Source organism: Oryza sativa, chromosome 1 (assembly GCF_034140825.1).
Source record: "Oryza sativa Japonica Group chromosome 1, ASM3414082v1".
Taxonomy (NCBI): Eukaryota; Viridiplantae; Streptophyta; class Magnoliopsida; order Poales; family Poaceae; genus Oryza; species Oryza sativa.
In genome coordinates, this window is record NC_089035.1 from 8,922,106 (window position 1) to 8,944,059 (window position 21,954).

The following is a 21,954-nucleotide window of genomic DNA, read 5'->3' on the forward strand; positions in this document are numbered from 1 at the left end:
ACAAGCTTCCCTTACAAAGATGGGAAGATGAGCTTGTAGCTTAATTTTTTCTAGTTTGTTAAGTCTGGATTCATCACTGTTCAAGATAAAATGACTAGAACAATGTTGGCAGAATATTAAATGAGTTATCACATAGAATAATTCTCCACAACATCAAGACATAATGAGAAAGGAGTAGCATTAAATTTGAATATGAATCAATAGTGTTTGCATTAGAAAAAAATAGTATCCAGTACTGATTCATAATGTGGATATGGAAATCATGGCTACTTTCTTTTATTGCGGTGGCCCTTAGCTACTTCCTCCATGCCCATTTAATTGTCACATTTGCAAATAACTCCAAGATCTATGCAAGAAACCCTTCTTCTTTCCAAAACTAATTCTCATCGATCAACATGCTGTGTTAGGCATACATGATACATGTACATGTGGATATGCAAAAGTGCAATTGCATACATGGGAGACATGCAACGATGTCATTTACTCATGCACAGATAAACGAACATATGTATAACGATGTCATTCACTTCTACGCAGATAAACAAATAAACATTATAATAGATGATGATTAATTTTGAAAGACCTTAAAAAATTTATATGATAATTAAATGGGTATCATAGAGTGGGCAGTGTGCATGCATGCATCCATCATTCACTAGTAAAAAACAATATTTCCAGATGGCCCAAAAGTGATTTTTGTGTGCAGACCTCCGGTCTGTCTGTCCGGAAGGGTCTACGAAAATCCAATTTTTTCACAAGGGTGGCGCGCCCGCACACAAAAATCAAATTTTCACGCGCGGGTGCTTATGTTGTCCACACGCGAAAACAAAAATCCAAAAAAAAACCCGCACCCGTCGGCCGCTCGCCGCGCACCCGCCGCCGGATCCGGGAGGGCACGTCCGTCCACCGCTGCCGGGCTCCTCCCGCCGCCTCCGTCGTGCTCTTTCCGCCACCGTCGTGCTCCTCCCACCACTGCTGGGCTCTTCCATTGCTGTCGTCGCCGTGCTCCTCCTCCACCACTGCCGTGCTCTTCCTCCCACCGCTGCCATGCTCCTCCTGCCACCGCCCGATCCGGGCGGGGGACGGCCGCCGCCACTGGATCTACGCGTGGGACGGCCCTCACCACTCGCCTGCCACCACGTGCCCACCGGCCGACTGCCGCGCGCCCCTCACCACCTTTGACTCCCGCCGCCCCACGCCAGATCCACCACCGCTTGCTCGCCACCACCAGATATAGGCGAGGGAGGGCCACCGTCGCCCCTCGCCGCCTTCAACGCGTGAAGCGCCCGCTGCCGCACGCCCGGGAGAGAGAGAGAAAGAGAGATAGGAGTATGAGGAGGAGAGAGAGGAGAGGAGATAAGGAGGAGGTAATAAGGACAGAGAGAGAGGAGGGGATGACTTGAAAAAATTTGAAGTGCTAAAGAGGGAAAGATGAGGTAACTCAGATTTCTGGGCGGACCCTTAAGAAGCCCGTCTGCGAAAATATATTTTTCCGTGCAGCCATTTAAGAGGCCCGTTTGGAAAAATGACTCTATTTGTATATACGACTCGCTAAGAGGGTCGTCTGTCAAAATAGATTTTCGCATGCGAGTCTTTTAAGGAGCTGTATACAAAAATATGAGTCGATTTTTAATAGACGTGGACTTACGATTTGTCTGTAATCTATTAATCTGCTTATTCAGGAAAACTTGTGACTTAGCTTGATATAGCCACTATTTAGTCATCTCAATTTGGCAGTTAACTCAGTTAGTTAGCTAGCTATGGCAACTAACAACGTGCATGCACGTACGAGGAGAAGTTGATCAGATCTGATGCATTGCATTGGCGAGTAGTTGATCAGATCAACATGCGATCGATCGATAGATGATCAGATGTGCTATCGCTGTCAAATTAAAGAAGAAGAGAAATTGAAGGGTTCGCAACTTCAACCGTTGCCATCATCACTTGATTGATGATCGATCTATCGATATATCGATCGAGGTCATAGTCACATGGTAGTACTAGTGGAATGAATGTTAGTTGGATAGGTGATCTAAGCATGGATGGTTCCGTTAATCGTTTGTTGACCTCACCCCTCTCGGAAAGTTGACTAGCTCTGATAGATCTCTACTAGCTAGCTTAATTAGCTAGGTAAACGCCTTAGTTAATTACAGTAGTTTGTGTAACACAATAGCACAAAATGATTACTATGTGCATATGATCGCCATTAGAGCATATCCTATAGCAAACTATAAGCCAATTTAATTAAACACATGTCGAGGAGATAAAATAAGAGAGAGTAGCAGCGAGACACATATCTGATGACAGCTGCAGCACGGACTCTAAGACAAAATATGTGTATAATAGGTAGGACTATATATTAATAGTGTACGTAATATATGTTTATATGTAATTATTGTATGAATTGTCTATTAAATTGACTATAGATGATTTGGAGTAGGTTATCGGCTATACTATTAATAAACTTGCTCTTACGTGGCTGTAGGTAGGCTATACTATTAATCGCATGCAGCACTAAATAATTAATTAACAAAATTAAGCACTTGTAAAACTTTTCTCGTGAGCTAGTACTCCATCTAGCTAGATCATGTCAGAAGCAGAGTACTCTAGTAGTTATATATCCAATGCAGTCAGTTTTCCTCTAAACGGCTACCGTTTAACGGTCTTGAGCTTTGGATTAGCACAAGCTAATTAACTAACCCAAAACTTTACCACGAAACTGCAGCTTTTTTACAAAGAAAAGAGAGGTCGTCGCGGGAAGATATATCGACAACAAAAAAAGATATAATTTGGTTGGGTTTGATACAACCGACAGCAAGCCACTGGAGATTATGAGGCTTTGACCTAAAAAGAGCTATAGTTAAGCTAGCTGAACAACACATATGTGCAGATGATCACAAAGTTAGTAGCTGGTATAGCTAATTAGCTATGTCTCCATGCATTTCTCATTCTTTCTTTCTTTATTTTGAGAGAGAGTCAATCACTCCATCAGCCAGTCAGGTCCCATATAATTGACACCTATACTAATCAAAATCAAATTTGAGTCAAGCTGTTATCTCTAGAGATTCCATGGCCGGTCTGATGCTGTGTTTAGTTGCCGGCTGGATGCAGAGCAGGTGAAAAAGGCCGTACAGCCAGATGGAAGCAGACGAGCTTGTTAGTTGGAGTGGGGCCCTGTAGTTGGTACACTTGTACTTTGGCCACTTATACTTGATCTTGCACAATTATGTACTTCTAATTTGGTACACTAGTACCCCTACTACTGGTCATTTGTACTAGCTAGCTAGCACTACCACCTTTGATCTTGTACTTATCATGATTCATGATTATGCACTTAATTTGGATTTCTCCCATGCATGATACATCATGGGAATTTAGGGCAATAGGGTTATGGGGCACTATGGTTATCTATGTACTCCAGTATTAGAGCATCACTAATATATATGGCAAAGTGATCCATATAGATGGGACCCACATAAATAGTTTATCCCTATGGTAATGTCCACAATGTATAGATAAAAGGTATTATTAGTAGAAGAGAGAGGAGTAGAGATAGATAATATAATTTATTTCATATGGGTAGTCCATATGCATATGGTATCTTTTGCTATTTTTTCTATATGAACTAGTTGCACAATGGTAATAGGTGGCTGAATGAAATATTCTATTGCTTATGGACTACTTTTACACCATATTATAAAATGGATAGCTAGATGTGATTTAGTTTGCTTAATTAATGTAGGGGATGATAAGAACACAAATGTACTATCCACATGCTTTCCCATGGCTCAATGCATGTCTGCCACATCTTTCCTTTCTCGAGAATCGAGTTGTAAGTTTTAACAAATTGATGTGACATGGATAAAATGAGTGTGTCAGAGTGGTTAGTTAGTTGTTGCAAAAATGGGAAAAAAATGATTGAGCAATATATTGGAGAAAGTTCATTTTGTTTTCTTTTTATTTTTTAATTGTGCATGCATGTCACCCCTATACTTGAATATTCAAATATGATTGAGCTATAAGAACATTTTCAAAAGAAAAAAAATGTATGCAATATCTCGACCCTTTAGTAGAAACTTTTTGGTATTGGTGGGATTAGTCCCATATATAGTGAACTTAGATAAATTAATGCTAGTATTAGTATATAAACCAACACACTGTGTAATCATAACACATATTGCCTAATTTTGATGATTGAGAGAGTGTCGTTGTGTGTGTGTGTGTTAAGAAATAAAAAATAAAAGGGGTACTGTACGTTCGTAGTATTACATTTCTTTCGGTTATTGAGCTTTGATATATGCTACTATGGTTATGGTCTTGTTTGGATCCTCTGAACTATTAAATAGCCATCCGAAATCTTGATATTTAGAAGTATTAAACGTAGATTACCGACAAAACCGATTCCATAACCCCTAGGCTATTTTGCGAGACGAATCTAATGATGTATATTAATCCATGATTAGATTCATCACGCAAAATAACCTAGGGGTTATGGAATGTGTTTTGCCAATAATCTACGTTTAATACTTCTAAATAGCAAGATTCCGAAGGGCTCCGGATCCAAACAGGGTCTATGTCTTATGAAAAACCAACTTCTGAGTTCCGAGGATGAACTGTAAAATCATTTATCTAGATTTATCTCTAGAAGTTGTCCTTTTTTTTACGGAGGGTGTATTTATTTTGTTTTTTTATTTGAAGTTGGTTAGTTAAAAAAGAAATTAGGGGGGATGTTTTTAATATACTCTAGCAAGGACATAACCAAACATGGAATCGAATCTACCCACGCGTCGTCTTTGACTCTTTTGGTCGATATACATGCCATGCGACTTGCGAGTAGGTACGTACAATTGTATTATATGTTCACTGTTAATGGATCCTGTTAGAGTGCTAGTATAATAGTAGTATGATAACATTGAATATGTTAATTATCACCTGAAATCTGTTTCTGTAAAAAATAATTTCACTCATCACTATACGTGTATATTGACATTTTTTTTTGGATAATCAAATTTGTGCCAGCTATATATATCTTCTAACTTAGGATATTCTGCATAAAAACATATTTACATCCATGCACCAAATTATCAAGCTAAGGCACTCATGTTTCAACTTTCAAATTAAAGCATAGAGCTGTTTTGACGAAATTGCACGTGTTTTTGGATCATTTGATGACCTAGGTAAACCCGAGAATCAGTTTGCAAAATTATCTTTGTGATACAGAGGTTAATTCGATCTGTCCAAGGCTTCTGTTTCTGCTATCGCAATAGTAAGCTGCAGACAATTAACCATAATGTTTCTACACTGTAATGAGGTTAACTTAATTACCCTTCTATTAGCCACAGATTTTTCTACCTTTTCTTTTGCAGCGTATAACGTATTAACGTGGCATGGCAGGCTTGCAGCCAGTGTCAAATTAATATTCATTCGCACGCACGCTTCAGATTGCGTAAAAGTGCTAAATATTTTCCAGAAGAAACGTGGAAAAGACATGCACAATAGCTCCCTTCGCCAGCAACACACACAGCACTTGCAAAATAAGGCAGCTAACTAAAAATAAAAACCAATTTCTCCTGCCTAACTTTCAAAAAAAAAAAAAACTGTTTAGCCATTGAATTCCTTGGAAGCCAAGGGCTAGTCTTAACAGTCAACAAAGCAGTGATCAACTTGCCTTAATCTGTGATCAACCTCCTAATCCCCTATCATTACTAAGACCTTAGACATTCTTAGTATAACATTTTTTAGGCTTCCATTCCAAGGGACCTTGTTAAATACTTGCTTTGTTTCATAATACAAGTTGCCAAAATGTCATGTATGCTAGTATTGGGGAAAACATGAGTAATTTATAGGGCTTTGGATACTAACTATATCTTTTCTTTTTTCCTTAACTTAAGCTTGCTTACAAGCAGATGGGGACGGGGTTTGGTAAAAGTATAATCAGAAAAATACATTAAGCAACCCTCTAACCAAATCATTTATTAGTGTTCAAGTCCTGTATACATCGGAACAGGTTAGCATAAGAAACCAATGTCAAATTATCTTCAATCCAGTTTGAAAAACTTGTGTTGGTTAGCTTCTAAGAAATGTGTAGGACCTATTCAAACTTTGGTCTTCTCTTGCACAGTAAGCATGACTAATACATTGCAAAGATCTTAAAACTATATACTAAGTTATAACTCTGTAGGAAGGAGAGGAATAGGATACAATAAAAGTATCATTAGCCTTACAACACAACAGAAGTCAAATGAGCAGGTACTCTTGCTCATCTCACTTTTGTCTCCTCTAAGGTTTTGGCAGTAGGGATGCCAAATCTGTAGCCTCCTTTGAGGCATGTGGCGTGTGTACTTGCCATGGTAATGCCCTACCACATGAGTTGTGAGTACATTACAACAATAATTACTGGGACCAAAATAATAGGTATGATACAAACAAACATGAAACCTAAAGGCATTGATCCCATCAAAACAAAATATATATTGTGTTCAGGCTTAAGAGATAAATAATCAACACAAAAACTACCATACGCAAAATGAAGAGAGAGAGGTTAATGTAGATCACCATTCAGATTCAGTAGTACTACACCCTTCCAAAAATATATCATTTTTAGCTACAAACTTTCCTCGTCATGGCAAATATGAAGTTTTTTTTGGGACGGCCGTATTAAGATGAAAGCTCCTAGATCGATTTATGTCTTGATTTATTCATCTTGTGTTCATTGAGTCAGGTACTTATGATATAAAATCACATAGTAATAATGTTCTTTAAAAAAGAGCCTTTTTCTGCACTACATTTGCAGATCTACATCAGAACAAGGGTTCTAGAGCTATACACGTAGCATGCATACCTGTGACTGTCTCTGTGAGCCTGTGACTGTAACAACCGCCATGCTGCTTCCTTCAAGAAACGGCCACTGATATGTGCTTCACAGAAGAACAAGGCTGCCGGTGACAAAGCCTTGGAACAGTTGAAGAACCTGCTTTGTGACAAGAATGTAGGCCATGCAAGACACCTAACGCCGAATCATCATCACGCACCGTGTGTTGAGAGTTGGTACATGGCACATCTCGTTTGACCTGATCGACCGATCCCCCATCTCCATGCATGTGTTAGCTAGGATATCAGCACCTGTGTTGTACAACAAAATGCACCATGGTACTACACATCCTCTCTCCGACCATTGATGAGCCATCAGAACTCCCAGTTGATTTGATCGCTGCAACAACATACAAAAGGTAACTTAGTTTGGCAGTACAATTATACAAGGACAACAGCATATGAAAAATGTTGGATATTATCCTTTGATATAACGTTTCTACTAATAAGTATACGGAATGTAGCATCATACTTTAAATGAGCCATCAAAAATGCCAGTTTGATCGCTGCAATAACATAGAAAAGGTAACTTAGTTTGGTGGTATCTACAAGGACAACAGAATATATGAAGAAACCTTAGAGATTATACTGTGATATAACGTTTGTAGTAATAAATATACGGCAATGTAGCATCATACTTTTGATCCCCAAAGACAGGGATACGAATCCAAGTTTGATGACCACCAACAATAGAAAACATTCATGTGAATAGTCCAGCATACATAAGGTATTGCATTAAACAAAGCCGTATGATCTGTAGTGACACTTGTGTATAACCAAAGTAGTAGGATTAAAACGGAAGCAAAACCTTACTTTTGTCTACGCTTTTGTGCTTTGTCAGTTTGATTTCACACATGATGTGCAAATTATCATGTGTTTTGTGAGGTTAAATTTTGGATATGGTCCAGGGAATATATATATATATATATATATATATATATATATATATATATATATATATATATATATATATATATATACATACTAGTACAACCTGTCAGGTGTGGGCCTACTATGAGGCAAAAAGGTTAAAGTGAGAGGAACGACTGATATATCTTTGTGCATATGCATTGCCTCATTATGGTAATTTAAAACAACATCTCTAACGTTCTGATACAGGAGGGTATAATATAATATTATATAATCCATCAAAGGTTTCGATAATGAGTAGAAAGATAATGTGTAGTGTACAGGGGCAGATTATGCTGCCTTCTAGTTTTTCATAGTACAAGCAGTTATATGAATATTTAATTGGAATGCTTATTTTTAAGTAGCATTTTCTGTTTCATCAGACCATTTTATCCTCTCTCCAACTGCTAAGCAATATTGAGCTTCATTTTTGAGAGATTATCACTTATCACTCCATCTACACTTGTTGACAATGACAAGCATTAAATCTTCAAATGACTTTGCTAAAATTAAAGCCCCAAACAAAACAATAAGACGACCGAAAAGCCTTGCAAGCAAGTTGGAGTTACTATTAGCTGATAATTGATGGAATTACTGAAGCAGTTGAGCACAATGCGTAGCTAGCTGACTTATTTTATACGCATCACCCTAACAACCCAAGCTGCCCTGCCGCGTCTCATCTCACTGTCCTCTGCTCCAAACCACCCTTCCTACATGCACCCCCCCACAGGTGCTATATATGCCACCCCATGCCCGCCTCTTCTCGCCACCCACAACCAAGAGAAGTAGAAACAAACAGAGAGCAATTCTCTTCTCCTACCTAGCAACCTAGTGCAGTGCAGTGCAGTGCAGCGAAGGTTTACTTGGCGACTTCCATGGGTTGCCTGTTGATGCTCTGCTTGGTTTCTCCCCTCCTCCTCGCCACCTCTGTCCACGGCAACCCGTGGTATGGGTATGGGTATGGCTTGTTCCCGCAGTTCTACGACCACTCGTGCCCCAAGGCGAAGGAGATCGTGCAGTCCATCGTAGCACAGGCGGTGGCCAGGGAGACCAGGATGGCGGCATCCTTGGTCAGGCTGCATTTTCATGACTGCTTTGTCAAGGTACTGTGATTTCTCTTCTGCTGTAGCATTCTTTACTTGTCTTCACAAAGCTAATGGTGCTCGGTTGACATAGCACCTGCAGTGTAGCCTGCAAAAACATAATTCAAATGAGTTGTATGCTTAGTGCAACTAGAAAGGCAATTATATGCGTTTCACTTGCTTTTGCGATGGTTAAATCCATATGAAGGTATTGCAAATAGTCATCAAAAATAGAGAAAAAAAAGACATGTATTTGCAGATGCAACTTTAGCTGTTACATAACGAAAACGCAAAGTGTAGGAGATCAAACCTTTGTTATATTTGTACCTAGGTATTAAAAAAGGTACCCTTAGGAGCATGGAAGAATCTATAGTTATTAGGCAAACTTTTTACCACTGATAAGATAGCCTACCAACATTGCCCATGCGAGCACTACTTTCTGCCTTGGTGATATGATGAGTCCGTACCATGATTTCTTGATTATTCACTTTCTTTTCAAAGAGAGGATGACTATTTAATTCAAATGCACAATAATTGGCGCTCTCGATGTTTCATTTATCAGAGACCTTCACCCAGTACAGGACCCTAAATCAATATATATTTTGCTGTTCCGTTGCATGTGCCTAATCTATGTACTACTTCCATGTACCTAATCTATGTACCAACATTGTGTAGGGGTGTGACGCGTCTGTGCTCCTGGACAACAGCACCACCATCATCAGTGAGAAGGGGTCAAACCCTAACATGAACTCCCTCAGGGGTTTCGAGGTCGTCGACGAGATCAAGGCCGCCCTCGAAGCAGCTTGCCCCGGCACCGTCTCCTGCGCCGACATACTCGCCCTCGCTGCACGCGATTCCACTGTCCTCGTATGTAGCAGAGATAAGCTCTATCAGAACCACACAAAAGAATATCACATTCGGAAATAGAAGGAGAAATGAACTGTGTATTATTATTATTTCTGTATGAGCTTAGAGAAAAGAACCGCTCCTAGGATGAGCTCAACAGTGCCGTGTTTTGTGACTGAATTTGCACTCAAACCTGCAGGTTGGTGGCCCGTACTGGGATGTGCCACTTGGCCGGAGGGACTCACTGGGTGCCAGCATCCAGGGCTCCAACAACGACATCCCAGCTCCCAACAACACCCTCCCCACCATCATCACCAAGTTCAAGCGCCAGGGCCTTAACATCGTCGACGTCGTAGCCCTCTCAGGTGAACTTCTTCTTACCATCTTATGAGTATGTGCGTCCATTTCTTGAGAGAGATCTTTCTTACATTGCACAAAAATGGGTGCATACATACAGGTGGCCACACCATTGGCATGTCTCGGTGCACCAGCTTCCGTCAGAGGCTCTACAATCAGAGCGGCAATGGCATGGCTGACTACACACTGGATGTGTCCTACGCGGCACAGCTGAGGCAGGGATGCCCCCGTTCTGGTGGTGACAACAACCTCTTCCCGCTAGACTTTGTCAGCCCCGCAAAGTTCGACAACTTCTACTTCAAGAACATCCTGTCTGGCAAGGGCCTTCTCAGCTCTGATCAGGTCCTGCTTACCAAGAGCGCTGAAACAGCGGCGCTCGTGAAGGCGTATGCTGATGATGTCAACCTCTTCTTCAAGCACTTCGCACAGTCAATGGTGAATATGGGCAACATCTCGCCTCTGACTGGATCACAGGGGGAGATCAGGAAGAACTGCAGGAGGCTCAACAACTACTACCACTGAGGTTGTCTTGTGTGCTGAGTTTTACAAGGTGGTGGTAGTGGCATGTTTTGTTTAAATAAGTAAAGCTGGTTGTAATGCGTCAAGGCTGTTTGATCATTTGTGTTATTGTGATTGCGTTGCAAAACGTGTATGTTTAATAATTCAATATATAAAATGAGTTCATTTGGTTGTTCTAGATCTGGTTGTTTGACTTACCAAATTCTGACTCTCGAGTCCGAACTCATGGTACATATCCACCTACTCTTCATGAGTTACCCTAGTACTCCAGCCGTGCTAGCTTTGACATTTGTCCCCTGTCAAAATGATATGATGTAGTTTGTAAGAAATACCTACAGTTACTCATGTAGTCATGTTGTATGCTGTATCTCAAGAAATCTCCCAGTCCCTGATGTAATCATAGTCTAAACTCTAAACATGACTTGACCAGTCCCTGATGTAATCATTTAGTCTAAACTCTAAACATGACCTGAACAATTTCATAATAATCACCACTAAGGTATACAAAGTATGAAAATTCAAAAGGTTTGCAACAGTACCATGGAAGAAGTAAACCATCCAATTTCTAGACCAAGAAATCAGGCAAAAGTGATATATTTCAGTGTATTTATAGCCGTGGACTATTAACAGTCTCATCTTTATTTGGCAGCTACAGAACAACAATTTTCAAGGATTTATGGCCACAATGTTTTTTTTAAAAAAAAAATGAACTTAACTCTATGCTTTTTGATCATTAAGTTTCAGAACACCTAATTCTACAGCCCTACAGGTGGAGGTGACCAACAGGTAGGGCAGGTCAGCAAGCCAGTAAACTGTGTTTTGGTTACTGTTGATTTTGTCAACCTTATGAGTTATGACCTTAAAACACAGAATAATGTGACACTAGCCAAATTAAATACCTGCCGATTTCTACTAATATGGCCACAAAACATATTTGTGTTATTTACTGAAAGAATGTGTCTGGACATCACATGAGTACATTCTTTAAAAGAAGTTAAAAAAACATAGCTCCTCTAAAGGATGCATAGAAAGGAGTTTGGCTGACAGTAGCTCCCTTTCTTTCGTACAATGTTTTTTCTTTAATCATAGAATCTTTGTATGCCATTCCCTAAAAAAAGAATCTTTGTATGCCATAGTTGTCTAGTTGAATACACCCACTAATGTGAAGAGAGGAAACCAATGTCAATTAAGAAGGAAAAGACCTAAATGCCAAACATATCAACTGAGGTTACTAGAGTTGAATGCAACAAGATAGACACTGAATTTCAGGATCTTGAACAATGTCACCATATTGGACAAACATATACACAACAATTGACCAACATGAATGACAAAAGGAAAATACATGTACCCGTATGTCCACCATCAGAGGCCTTCTCTAACTACTGAAGTTTGGAACCTAAGGCATTCAGGGTGCTCATCCAGGTTGCACTGCTCAGGCTGTAAAGAGAGACAAAAACAGTTAGACCATAAAGGTTAGATAACGAGTCAAAAGGACACATCATTTTTGTTAGAAGAGAGAAATGTTCCTGCATGTGATAGTTAATTCCACCTTTATGAACCCTATTTTGCCAACTGACAAGACAGTTCAGTCATGTTGACAAATGTTTTCCTCACCTACAGAACACAGGACAGAAGCAGGTCTAAGATATCTCGTGGTTTCTTAAGTATGCATCACCAAGCTTCAGTTATATCTAAAAGAACATGATGTACTTACAAGTTAGATGACACTTTGTTTGCCAATGATGATACTACAAACCAGCAATACTTTGCTAACAGAATGAACTAGCTACCAAATTCAACTAGAATTCTGAATCATTGCTTCAATTGCTTTGTTGGCCTTAATCAGTTCCCCTTTTAAGCAAAGTGAAGCGATTGCTGGATAATATGTGTCAAAGTCATCATGGAAAGAATTCCGTAGCAAATTATCATAGTAAATATCAGTATCATCACTTGGTGTGCATAAATTCTCAGCTCCATCTATTGTGGGTTGAACTGTGCCTTCAGAAATTCCATGAAGACAGTTGCTAGAAACACCATAAGTAGTTGAACATAAAACTTGTCCAGGATTATCCATATTACGATCATAAGCCACAGGTGTCTCTACGTTCTTCAGGTGACTAAGCGTGCTACAATTATTAGAATCTGAAGAGGATACAGACATGAGCGCCACTTCATTTAGGATAGTCACGACCTCATCAATCCTCCCTTGCTCACAGGCAGAAAATAGAAGGCCAACAAAAGATTCTGCTTGGATCTTATCCCCAACACTGTTTATGAACTCTGCAACTTCTTTGCACTGAAACATCTCTCTCAAGATGCTCCTAGATTCTTCCATTCTTCCTTTTGCATAGAGTCCTTTGACCAGGCTCATGAAGCCAACAAAATCTGGAACCATCTCCTTATGATAGTATTCACTAAAGAAGCCTAATGCTGATTCAATGTCACCTTTTAGGCAGTGTCCATTAATTATTGCACCAATTGTAATAGCGTCTGGGAATAGAAATATTTCCTCAAAATGTGATATAAGCTCCAGTGCTTTCTCAGTTAACCCGTAGTTACAATAACCACTTATTAGCAAGTTGTAAACACGTGTAGTGGGTTTGATACCCTTGGTGGACATTTTCTGAAACAACTCATGAGCGTCATCCAAAAAACCTTCTCTGCACAAAGCAGCTATAAGTATAGAGTAAGTTACCAGTGTCGGAAGCACTTCACTGCTTTCTAGGTAGTCAAATAGCCGGAATGCTTCAGTAAGGCATCCCTGCTGGCACAAACCATTCAGAACAGAGTTATGGATGACAATGTTTGGCTGAATCCCTTCTTCTTTCATGCTTTCGCATAGGTCTAATGCCTTCTCAAGATAACCACTTTTACAAAGGCCTTCCACTAATATGGAGTACATGGCAAGATCCACTGAATAACCATTTTGTTCAGCTTCCTTCAAAAAGTTGCATGCATCCAGAATTCTACCTTCCCTCTTTAGTGTGTATACAGCTTCTCTTAGAACACTGACAGGAACACGGCCATTGTTCATGTAATTGGAAAACCCAATAGCTTCACCAACACTGTTCTTGCTGAGGTGGCAAGATAGCATATTAATCATTCTAGGTTCATCCAGGCCATGAATTTTAATGAACTGACTTAATAATGGCTGGATGGTCTGTTCATGACCATTTCGGAGCAAGCATTTGAGTAGCCTGTAGCATGTTTTGCTAGTTACAGTAAATGATTTCATTCTTAGAAGCTTGTAAACATCCAATGCTCCTTGGTAGCAATCTCTTGTGCTTAAGAAAGCGGAAGCATAATTACATAGAGATGAAAATAAGTCAATTTCAGATCCATCCACCTTAAGAATGAAATTCAGCACGCCATGTTCACCGCCTTCTTTAAAGTGTGTATGGATCAACTTCTTGTAAGTACAGGAATCAGGCCTTAAATTTCTTTGGATAAGATCATTAAAAATCTGCTCAGCCATGTTTACCTTTCCTCCATTACACAATGCTATAATCAGGCAATTGTGTACTATTGTAGAGGAGAACAAGATGTCTTCTTTGTAATCATCAAACAACTGCAGTGCCCTGTCAGTTTCTCCAAGTTTACACATCATGTCAATAACTGTATGATATGTGACAATATTAGGCCTTAATCTCATCTCGGGCATTCTAAGAAACAAGCTGCAGGCATCATCCACCTTCTTAATCATAAATAATGCTTTGATAAGTACATTGCATGTGACAACATCAATTGTAACACCGCTGCTCTCAAGCCTACCTTTTATTGCCATTACACCAGTTGCATCTTCTACCTTAATGTGACCATGTAACAGCGTGCTATATGTGAAGTTATCAGCAGCAATACCTTCATATATTTCAACAGCCTTCTTGGTGTGACCAACCTTACATAGACCATTTATTACTGAATTGTATGTTACGATTCCAATCTTTATCCCCTTTTTATCCATCTCTTCAAGCAAAGAGAAAGCCCTATCCAAATATCCCTTTTTGCACAAATTGTCAATCAAAATTGAGTAAACATATTCATCCACCACCACTCCTGTCTGTTCCAGTTTCCTCACTATAGAAAAAGCATCATCCAACCTGTTTCTCTTGCAGAAACCACCAATCAATGATGTATAAGTGATCAAATTCGGCTTAGCATCCCTTCGGTTCATCTCATCCAAGAATCCCATCACTTTTTCCACACTACGTTCTCTGCAAAGTCCATCAATAACAGTAGTATAACTAACTACATCAGCTGCAATGCCCTTATCTAACATCACCCGATGCTCACGGAGCCCTTTCATCAATAACCCGCTACTCATGTATCCATGAACCAAGCTGCCATATAAAACAGCATCACCAACCAACCCCTTCCCTTCCATCTCCCTTACCAATTGTGCTGCCTCAGTAGTTCTCCCTACACGGCCAAGCACATCGACAAAAGCGGTTAATGTGATCAAGCCTGGCTCAAATCCATTGAACTCTCTCCTCACCCTCCTATAGAATTCCAGCCCATCCCCAGCCTTCCCGACCTTGGAGAAGCCTGAAATGATCACGCTGCAAACACGATCATCCACCTGACACCCCGCTGCAGCCATTACGTCGAACACCTTGAGCGCGGTCTCCATGTCACCGCGGGCACACAGCATCGTCAGGGCCACACGATACGTGGACGGAGAAAACACGAGCCCGCACTCCTCTACGCCGGCGGAGAGCACCTCCAGCGCGCGGCGAGCATCGCCGCGCACCGCGCAGGCCCGGCGGAGCAGCGCGTCCCAGAGGCGGCGCGCGGAGGAGGTTGCCGGGCCGGCGAGCGCGAGGCGCGCTGCCGCGTCGCGCGGACGGGAAGAATCTAGAAGCGCCGAGGCGACCAGGAGGTGGGTGCGCGCGGTGGGGCGCACGGAGTTGGCGACCGCCTGCGAGGCGAGCGCGCCGACGAGGCGGTGCCTCCGCCGGCGGAGGAGCGCCGCCAGTAGGATGTCCACGCGGCGCGGCGTGACGGCCCTTCCGAGCTTGACCAGCGACGGGAGCGGCGGTGGTGGTCGGGGCTCGCCGCCGGCGAGCGGCATGGCGGAGGGTGGTGGTGGTGGCGCCGCCGCCGCGTGGGAAGCGAAGCGCAAACGTTCGAAACGTTGGAAGCCGATGGCGTGGGCCGAATTTGGATACGAGCTTGTTTGGATCTGGGCCTGAATAGATATGGGCTTGTATTGGTTCTGGGCCTGTTTGGATATGGGCTTATTTAGGTGAGGCGTTTCGAGTCGGAAGCGAGAAGGGGAGAAGAGGAAGATGCAGCAAGCGCAGGCGTCGGCGGTGGTGGCCGCGCCGGTGGCGGCGGCGGCGGCGGCGGCGGCGGGGGCGACGGGGCACCAGCACGAGGGGGCGAGGGGTGACGCGCCGCCGAAGCAGGTGGCGCAGGCGATGGAGCGGCTGGGGCGGGCGGGGCGGCTCATCGCGGACATCCGGCTGGGCGCGGACCGTCTGCTCGAGGCGCTCTTCGTCGCCGGCGACGCGCCCCCGCACAGCGCCCCGCAGCACGTTGAGAAGACCGCGCTCGCCGTCGCCCAGGAGGAGGCCGCCATGCACCGCCACTTCGACGACCTCCGCGCGCTCGGGAGGTAAACCCATCTCCGCCCCGTGCCCCCACACTCTCCGATTCAGAAGTTTTTCATCGATTCCTTAACCTTTGACTGTTACGTCGCAAAATACAACTAATTCCCTCCGAGAAGAACCATTCCCGTCATGATTCCACGGTTGCAGTCTCAAAATGAAAAAGGAACATTCCCGTCATGATACCACGGTTGCAGTCTCAAAATGAAAAAGAAATATTCCCGTCATGATACCACGGTTGCAGTCTCAAGAAGAAAAAGGAAAACCCTTGTCTAGATAATTTCTGGAAATTGGTGGCTGGGATATTGATTTAACTTCTTTGGATTGTATGATTGGACTTTTTTTAAAGTAATAATCTCCTTCCCAGTTTAGGCATGGCAGCACATTTTTTTTCCACTAAATTGTTCTGTAATAATGGTTAATCACCATAAACTGATGCCACACTCTTCTTTGGTGTTATCCAATTGCTTGTATCTTGTGAAACCCTTCTACCTATGAAACCTTGCTACGAGAGATGCACGGACAGGCTTAACTGCTCAACTTTGGTATATGAACTTTAGCATTCTAGAATATTGGCTGGGTGCCTGGGTCTATCAGATTGGGATGCATTTCTGGAACTCGTGTTCCTTGGCTTGTAATAGAGCAATATTTAACCTTAATTGAACAGCTTCAGCTTGAACTTGTTTTGGGGCTGTTTGGATCAGGGACTAAAATTTTAGTCCCGGTCACATCAGATGTTTAACACTAATTAGAAGTATTAAACGTAGATTAATGAAAAAATCCATTTCATAACCTTGAATTAATTCGCGAGACAAATCTATTGAGCCTAATTAATCCATGATTAGCCTATGTGATGCTACAGTACACATGTGCTAATTATGGATTAATTAGGTTTAAAAAAATTGTCTCGCGAATTAGCTCTCATTTATGCAATTAATTTTATTATTAGTCTACGTTAAATACTTCTAATTAGTATCCAAACATGCGATGTGACAGGGACTAAAATTTAGTCCCTGGATCCAAACACCACCTTAGTGCCACTCAGGGCTCGAACTAGTTTTAGTATCACTCGTGGATGGTAAGGATGTAGGGTAGGTGCTCACTCTATAATATTGTCTCAGCAGAGCAGTTATGTGTTGGGTACAATTGTTTACATGTGACCACTTGACCAGTCGTTTGTTGAAGAAGTCTGCAGGCATTTGGAAAATCCATGTTTCATGGCAACATGGTACTATTCTGTCTGATGAATAAAATGTCCAAGCAATATGAACTGCTTGTTAAACGATGGTTTTTGAGTCTTTCTGCAACCTGAAGTTGCTAGATAAACGGAAGATGAAATTTGCAGGTGATATAGTTATGATTTTAGACAGAATAGTTAGTTTGTGAAAATCCTGAAGTTAGGAGTACTAGATAAGCTTAAGCCATGTGACTGAGATTTTTTTAAGTCAAAGGATATTAGGAGCCATCTTCAATAAAGTTAGGTATGTGAACAGGATGGATTCACTCGATTTTGCTGGTGCTTTCTTATTGTTCTTTCACAGTATTCTTGTTATAGTGTTTGGGTTAGTTGTGCTTGTTGCTATTCATGATGTTTTTACTTTGTGATGAACCATCAATCATTGCTTACACAGTTCTCCTGGTAAGTTCCAATTATTTTTATTGAACTTCAAGTTTCAAGTTCCACTATTTCTTCATAAGTGTTGGCCTAGCCAACTGAAAGTAAAGATCTAGTTTTTAAACTGTAGCCTAATAAATATCTTGTATCCATTGCTGTTAGGAAGGCAATTGGAAGAGTCTGGAGTTCTAAATGGAGCCCTTAAAGCCAGAGGCAATTCATGGGGCTTGCACATGCCACTTGTTTGTCCAGATGGTGCAGTTGTGGCATATGCTTGGAAGCGTCAGCTGGCTGGTCAGGCTGGTGCATCAGCTGTTGACAGAACTAGGTAATTTCATTACCATCATTGTTGTGTTGTATGTTTGCTGCCACAATATGATGTGCTTATTTGTCTTATTTATATTCTGTTGATGTGTGAGATTTCATCAACCGTGCATTGCAGAATGCAGATTAAATATTTATACCATGTTATTTCTTCCTGCGATATACGATAATTTTCTTGGCCGATAAATTTGTACTGTTGTTTCCCTCTTTCCCCTTTAAATTTGTACTGTTGTTTCCCTCTTTCCCCTTTTTCCCTTATTTCTCCTTTTTCCCTCTTTTGTTTCTTCTTTTGCACTTTGCTTTCTCTAATCCTTCTACTATGATAATTACATTCTTCCAAGGTGTGGAGTGCTTTTGTAGGAATTGAAGTATTAGATCAGTTCTTGTTTTCGTTGCATCCATATTTTATTTTGATTTTACACAGAATGCATCGGAAATATTCCAACGCCCTTCATTCATGTGCTTCTTTAGATGTATGTACTTATGTTGAAGGCTTCAAGCCTTCGGATCATCCCCTAGTCCCCATGACAAGATACCCGAAGTTTATTACTATTTACAAAAATGGGTTACTATACTAAACTTAACAGCTATCAGCCACATGCGATTGTACCTAGTGGCCTGGCCTCACCTTTTTTAAATTTAAAATTTAAAATGTATGCCGCTGCTTAATGCACAAATTATTTGGCTTGTGAACAGGCAAGGACATATGGAATTTTTATTATCCATTTATCATGTGTTTATAATGTTCAGAGGTATATCAATTTCAGGTTTATGCTAACATATAGATGTTTCCAGGTTAGCTCTCAAGGCCTTCACTGACCAGAAAAGAAGGTTCTTTCCTCATCTAGATGATGAAGGGTTTAACCATCTGCATGATGGTGAACCTGGTCTCGCTAAAAAGCCAAGGCTGCCTGCTAGCAATGGGGAGCTTGAAGAAAGAACTTTATCTGAGATACTAAAGAATCTAGAAAATGAAGTTCCTAACATGAAAATATTCACATACCGGCGTCTGGATTGGTCAAAAAGAGCTGCATCATTAGCAACCCTTATGAATGATGACTTTGTGGATCCATCTAAGGAGCTGAACCTGCAAAACATGAGCAAATCGGGATCTGGTGATACAACTCCAATAGATCAGGTTGCGATAATTGAGTTGCTAGCTCCTTCTATATTTAGAGCTATAGTATCACTGCATCCTGCAGGATCTACTGATCCTGATGCTGTGGCTTTCTTCTCTCCTACTGAGGTAATCATGTTTTCCAAAAGCTAACTTGTTAATTAGTGGTCATGGATGCACAATACCTTTTCTTAATGTTGACACATGAAGTGAATCTTATATTAGGGAGGAAGTTACCTACATGCAAGAGGCCTATCGGTGCATCATGTTTTTAAGCATGTATCGGTAAATGCTTCTTCTGTGTTCTCTTTTAATATTGTTTTCAATAAGAGGGCATTACGGTGTAACGAATACACTGTTTTTTATTATATGTAGGAGCATGCAGATAAAGCATTGCAATACTTTGTCAGTGTGGAACCAACTAAATCACTTTCTCTGTTGCTGGTAAGTTTCAACAAGAATTGGTAAATTGTTCAGAATAGTAATCCAGTTTTTTTCAAAGGTTCATTAAAATTATTTTTACTCATCGTTATTTCCTTTATTTTGAACAATCCTATTGCAATAACGTCACATTGTAATGCTAATTATTTAACATGTTAACTTCTTGCAGCGTTGGATTGCCAGCTATCAGACTCTATTTACAAAAGTTTGCAGGTACACACACATATTATATATCTAACAGATGTCTCTTGTACTATCGTCACAATTTTACATTCCACTACATAAGTAACACTCTTCATTACTTTGCGTGCAGTAAATGCGGACGGCTTCTGCTGATGGACAAGTCTTTGGCTCTGCTTTTACCCCCTGTCCAGCGCCCATACCATCATCAGACTTCTAGTGTTGGTTCAGATCCTCAGGATGCCTATCACATTGGATGTTCTTCCTATGATGCCTGACTCTTCTAATGAACTCTCGACTTTTAGCTAGGATGTTTCAATTCTGAGGATATATTGCCTGACAAACATGTGCAAGACTAATTTGTAATGGCAGTTCTAGATTCTTTTTTTCCATGGGGTTCCTGCAGTGTAGCTGTTAATTTTCTACATAGAAAAAGGCGTGGTTATTTGATGAGTTACTGTAGTTGCAGTTTCATCTTGGTAGCATGCATTTCAGGAACAGATGGTGTAAAACTTGGAAAGGTGCTTTGAGTCATTTTTTGTGAATTTCAATTATCATTTTGGCCCTCTTTGGAATGTGGCATTTTCCTTTTGGTAACATTTTGTGAATTTTCTACCAAATTCCAAAGCATGTTCTTAATAAGTGATGCCTGCCGATTAGGCCGGTCATACTGCTGATCCATGGACTTGAAACTTCAGTACTGACTTTAACGTATTGTACTCAAATTGCCCAGTAAACTAGTCTCTTGGTTGGAACAAAGAATTTAAGAGTATTTTTTCCTTTTGGAAGAGAAAATGCATCCAGTTTTTTTCTACATCTTTCCTTTACTATGAAACTTTTATGGAATACATGTGCTTAAATGAGTCTTGCTGGGGTCTGGGGATCATTTGATCTGCATAATTTTAGTCACGGGGACAATGAAAGGCTAGTGACAGGGAAAGAGCTGAACGGCAAGAATCTTACTCCCTCCGATCGTAATTTGTTCAGTTCGCTGGTACTCCCTAATACGGGATATGTAAAGATTCTCCCTCCGATCGTAATTTGTTCAGTTCGCTGGTACTCCCTAATACGGGATATGTAAATGTTCAAACTAAGGGTGTAGCTATATTTATGGCGCCATATTTTTCATTAAAAAATAGTCGGCATGTATTTACATTGTAAGTCCCTAAATTACATATGTAATTTTAGTGTATTTACAATGTAAGTATCAAAATTACATATGTAAGTACTAAAATTACATATGTAAATTCGAAAATTACATACTAATTACATATATAAGTGGGGTGTAAATGAGGTGTAACTACTGTGCAAGTGGCTGAAAAAAAATCGACTGTAGCATATGGCGCCATATTTCTAGCAAATCCGATGTTTTATCTCGAGATGGAGGGAATACTTTTTAACTCTAGGGGTAATAACGACTTGGCATTGTCATTCTACTCATTTTTAAAAGTTCTTCTAATGAAAATGTGGATTTTAACAATACCAAATTTTTGAAAGGTGAATTTTGGTAATAAATTGTACAGGTCCTTCATATTTATGGCAAGTTTCCAGTCATATTTTTAAGGAAGTTCCAGTCATGTTTAGGCTGTGTTCTTTACTCCTATCTTTCCAACTTTCACTCTCTCATTTTTCACACGCATGTTTTTCAAAAAGAAAAACTAATTTGTTTTTATAAAAAACTTATATAGGAAAGTTCTAAAAAAATATATTAATCTGTTTTTTTATTTTTTACTAACAACTCATAATTAATCATATATCACTCCATCGCTCAATGTTGCACTAGAGATGAAAGATTCTCAACCCCTGCAAAACCATGCAGCCAGGTCCCTGTGTTCTCTCCCACGATAACTTACATCCTTATTTTTCGCTTGTACGCTTTTTAAAGTGCTAAACGGAATATTTTTTTAAGTTTCTATAAAAAATTGTTTTAAAAAATCATAATAATTTATTTTTTTAAGTTTTCTTTAGCTAATACTTAATTAGTTATGTGTTAATGCATCACTCCGTTTTATGCTCGAAGGAAAGAGGTTTCTAACACCACATCCAATAGAACACCACCTCCAAGAGAACCCAGCCCAAAAGGCC

General features: G+C 40.6%; 3 protein-coding genes across 3 annotated transcripts; 2 read left to right on the forward strand and 1 right to left on the reverse strand.

The window, feature by feature from the left end:
• Positions 1–8,547: 8,547 nt before the first annotated feature.
• Positions 8,548–15,716, reverse strand: LOC107277422 (pentatricopeptide repeat-containing protein At5g57250, mitochondrial). The gene is made up of 5 exons (XM_066310337.1): positions 12,301–15,716; positions 12,136–12,200; positions 11,935–12,023; positions 10,782–10,879; positions 8,548–8,970 (listed from the first exon to the last, which is right to left on the reverse strand). The coding sequence occupies exon 1, from the start codon at positions 15,652–15,654 to the stop codon at positions 12,382–12,384; it is 3,273 nt and encodes a 1,090-aa protein (XP_066166434.1). The 5' UTR covers positions 15,655–15,716; the 3' UTR covers positions 8,548–8,970; positions 10,782–10,879; positions 11,935–12,023; positions 12,136–12,200; positions 12,301–12,381.
• LOC4325129 (peroxidase 72) lies at positions 8,655–10,761 on the forward strand. Its single transcript, XM_015765904.3, has 4 exons — positions 8,655–8,882; positions 9,537–9,728; positions 9,907–10,072; positions 10,165–10,761. The coding sequence occupies exons 1-4, from the start codon at positions 8,655–8,657 to the stop codon at positions 10,584–10,586; spliced, it is 1,008 nt and encodes a 335-aa protein (XP_015621390.1). The 3' UTR covers positions 10,587–10,761.
• A 130-nt stretch (positions 15,717–15,846) lies between the features above and the next one.
• On the forward strand, positions 15,847–20,426 carry LOC4326197 (mediator of RNA polymerase II transcription subunit 27). The gene is made up of 7 exons (XM_015766146.3): positions 15,847–16,200; positions 17,974–18,135; positions 18,927–19,377; positions 19,474–19,533; positions 19,624–19,692; positions 19,859–19,902; positions 20,003–20,426. The coding sequence occupies exons 1-7, from the start codon at positions 15,872–15,874 to the stop codon at positions 20,145–20,147; spliced, it is 1,260 nt and encodes a 419-aa protein (XP_015621632.1). The 5' UTR covers positions 15,847–15,871; the 3' UTR covers positions 20,148–20,426.
• The last annotated feature ends 1,528 nt before the right edge of the window (positions 20,427–21,954 follow it).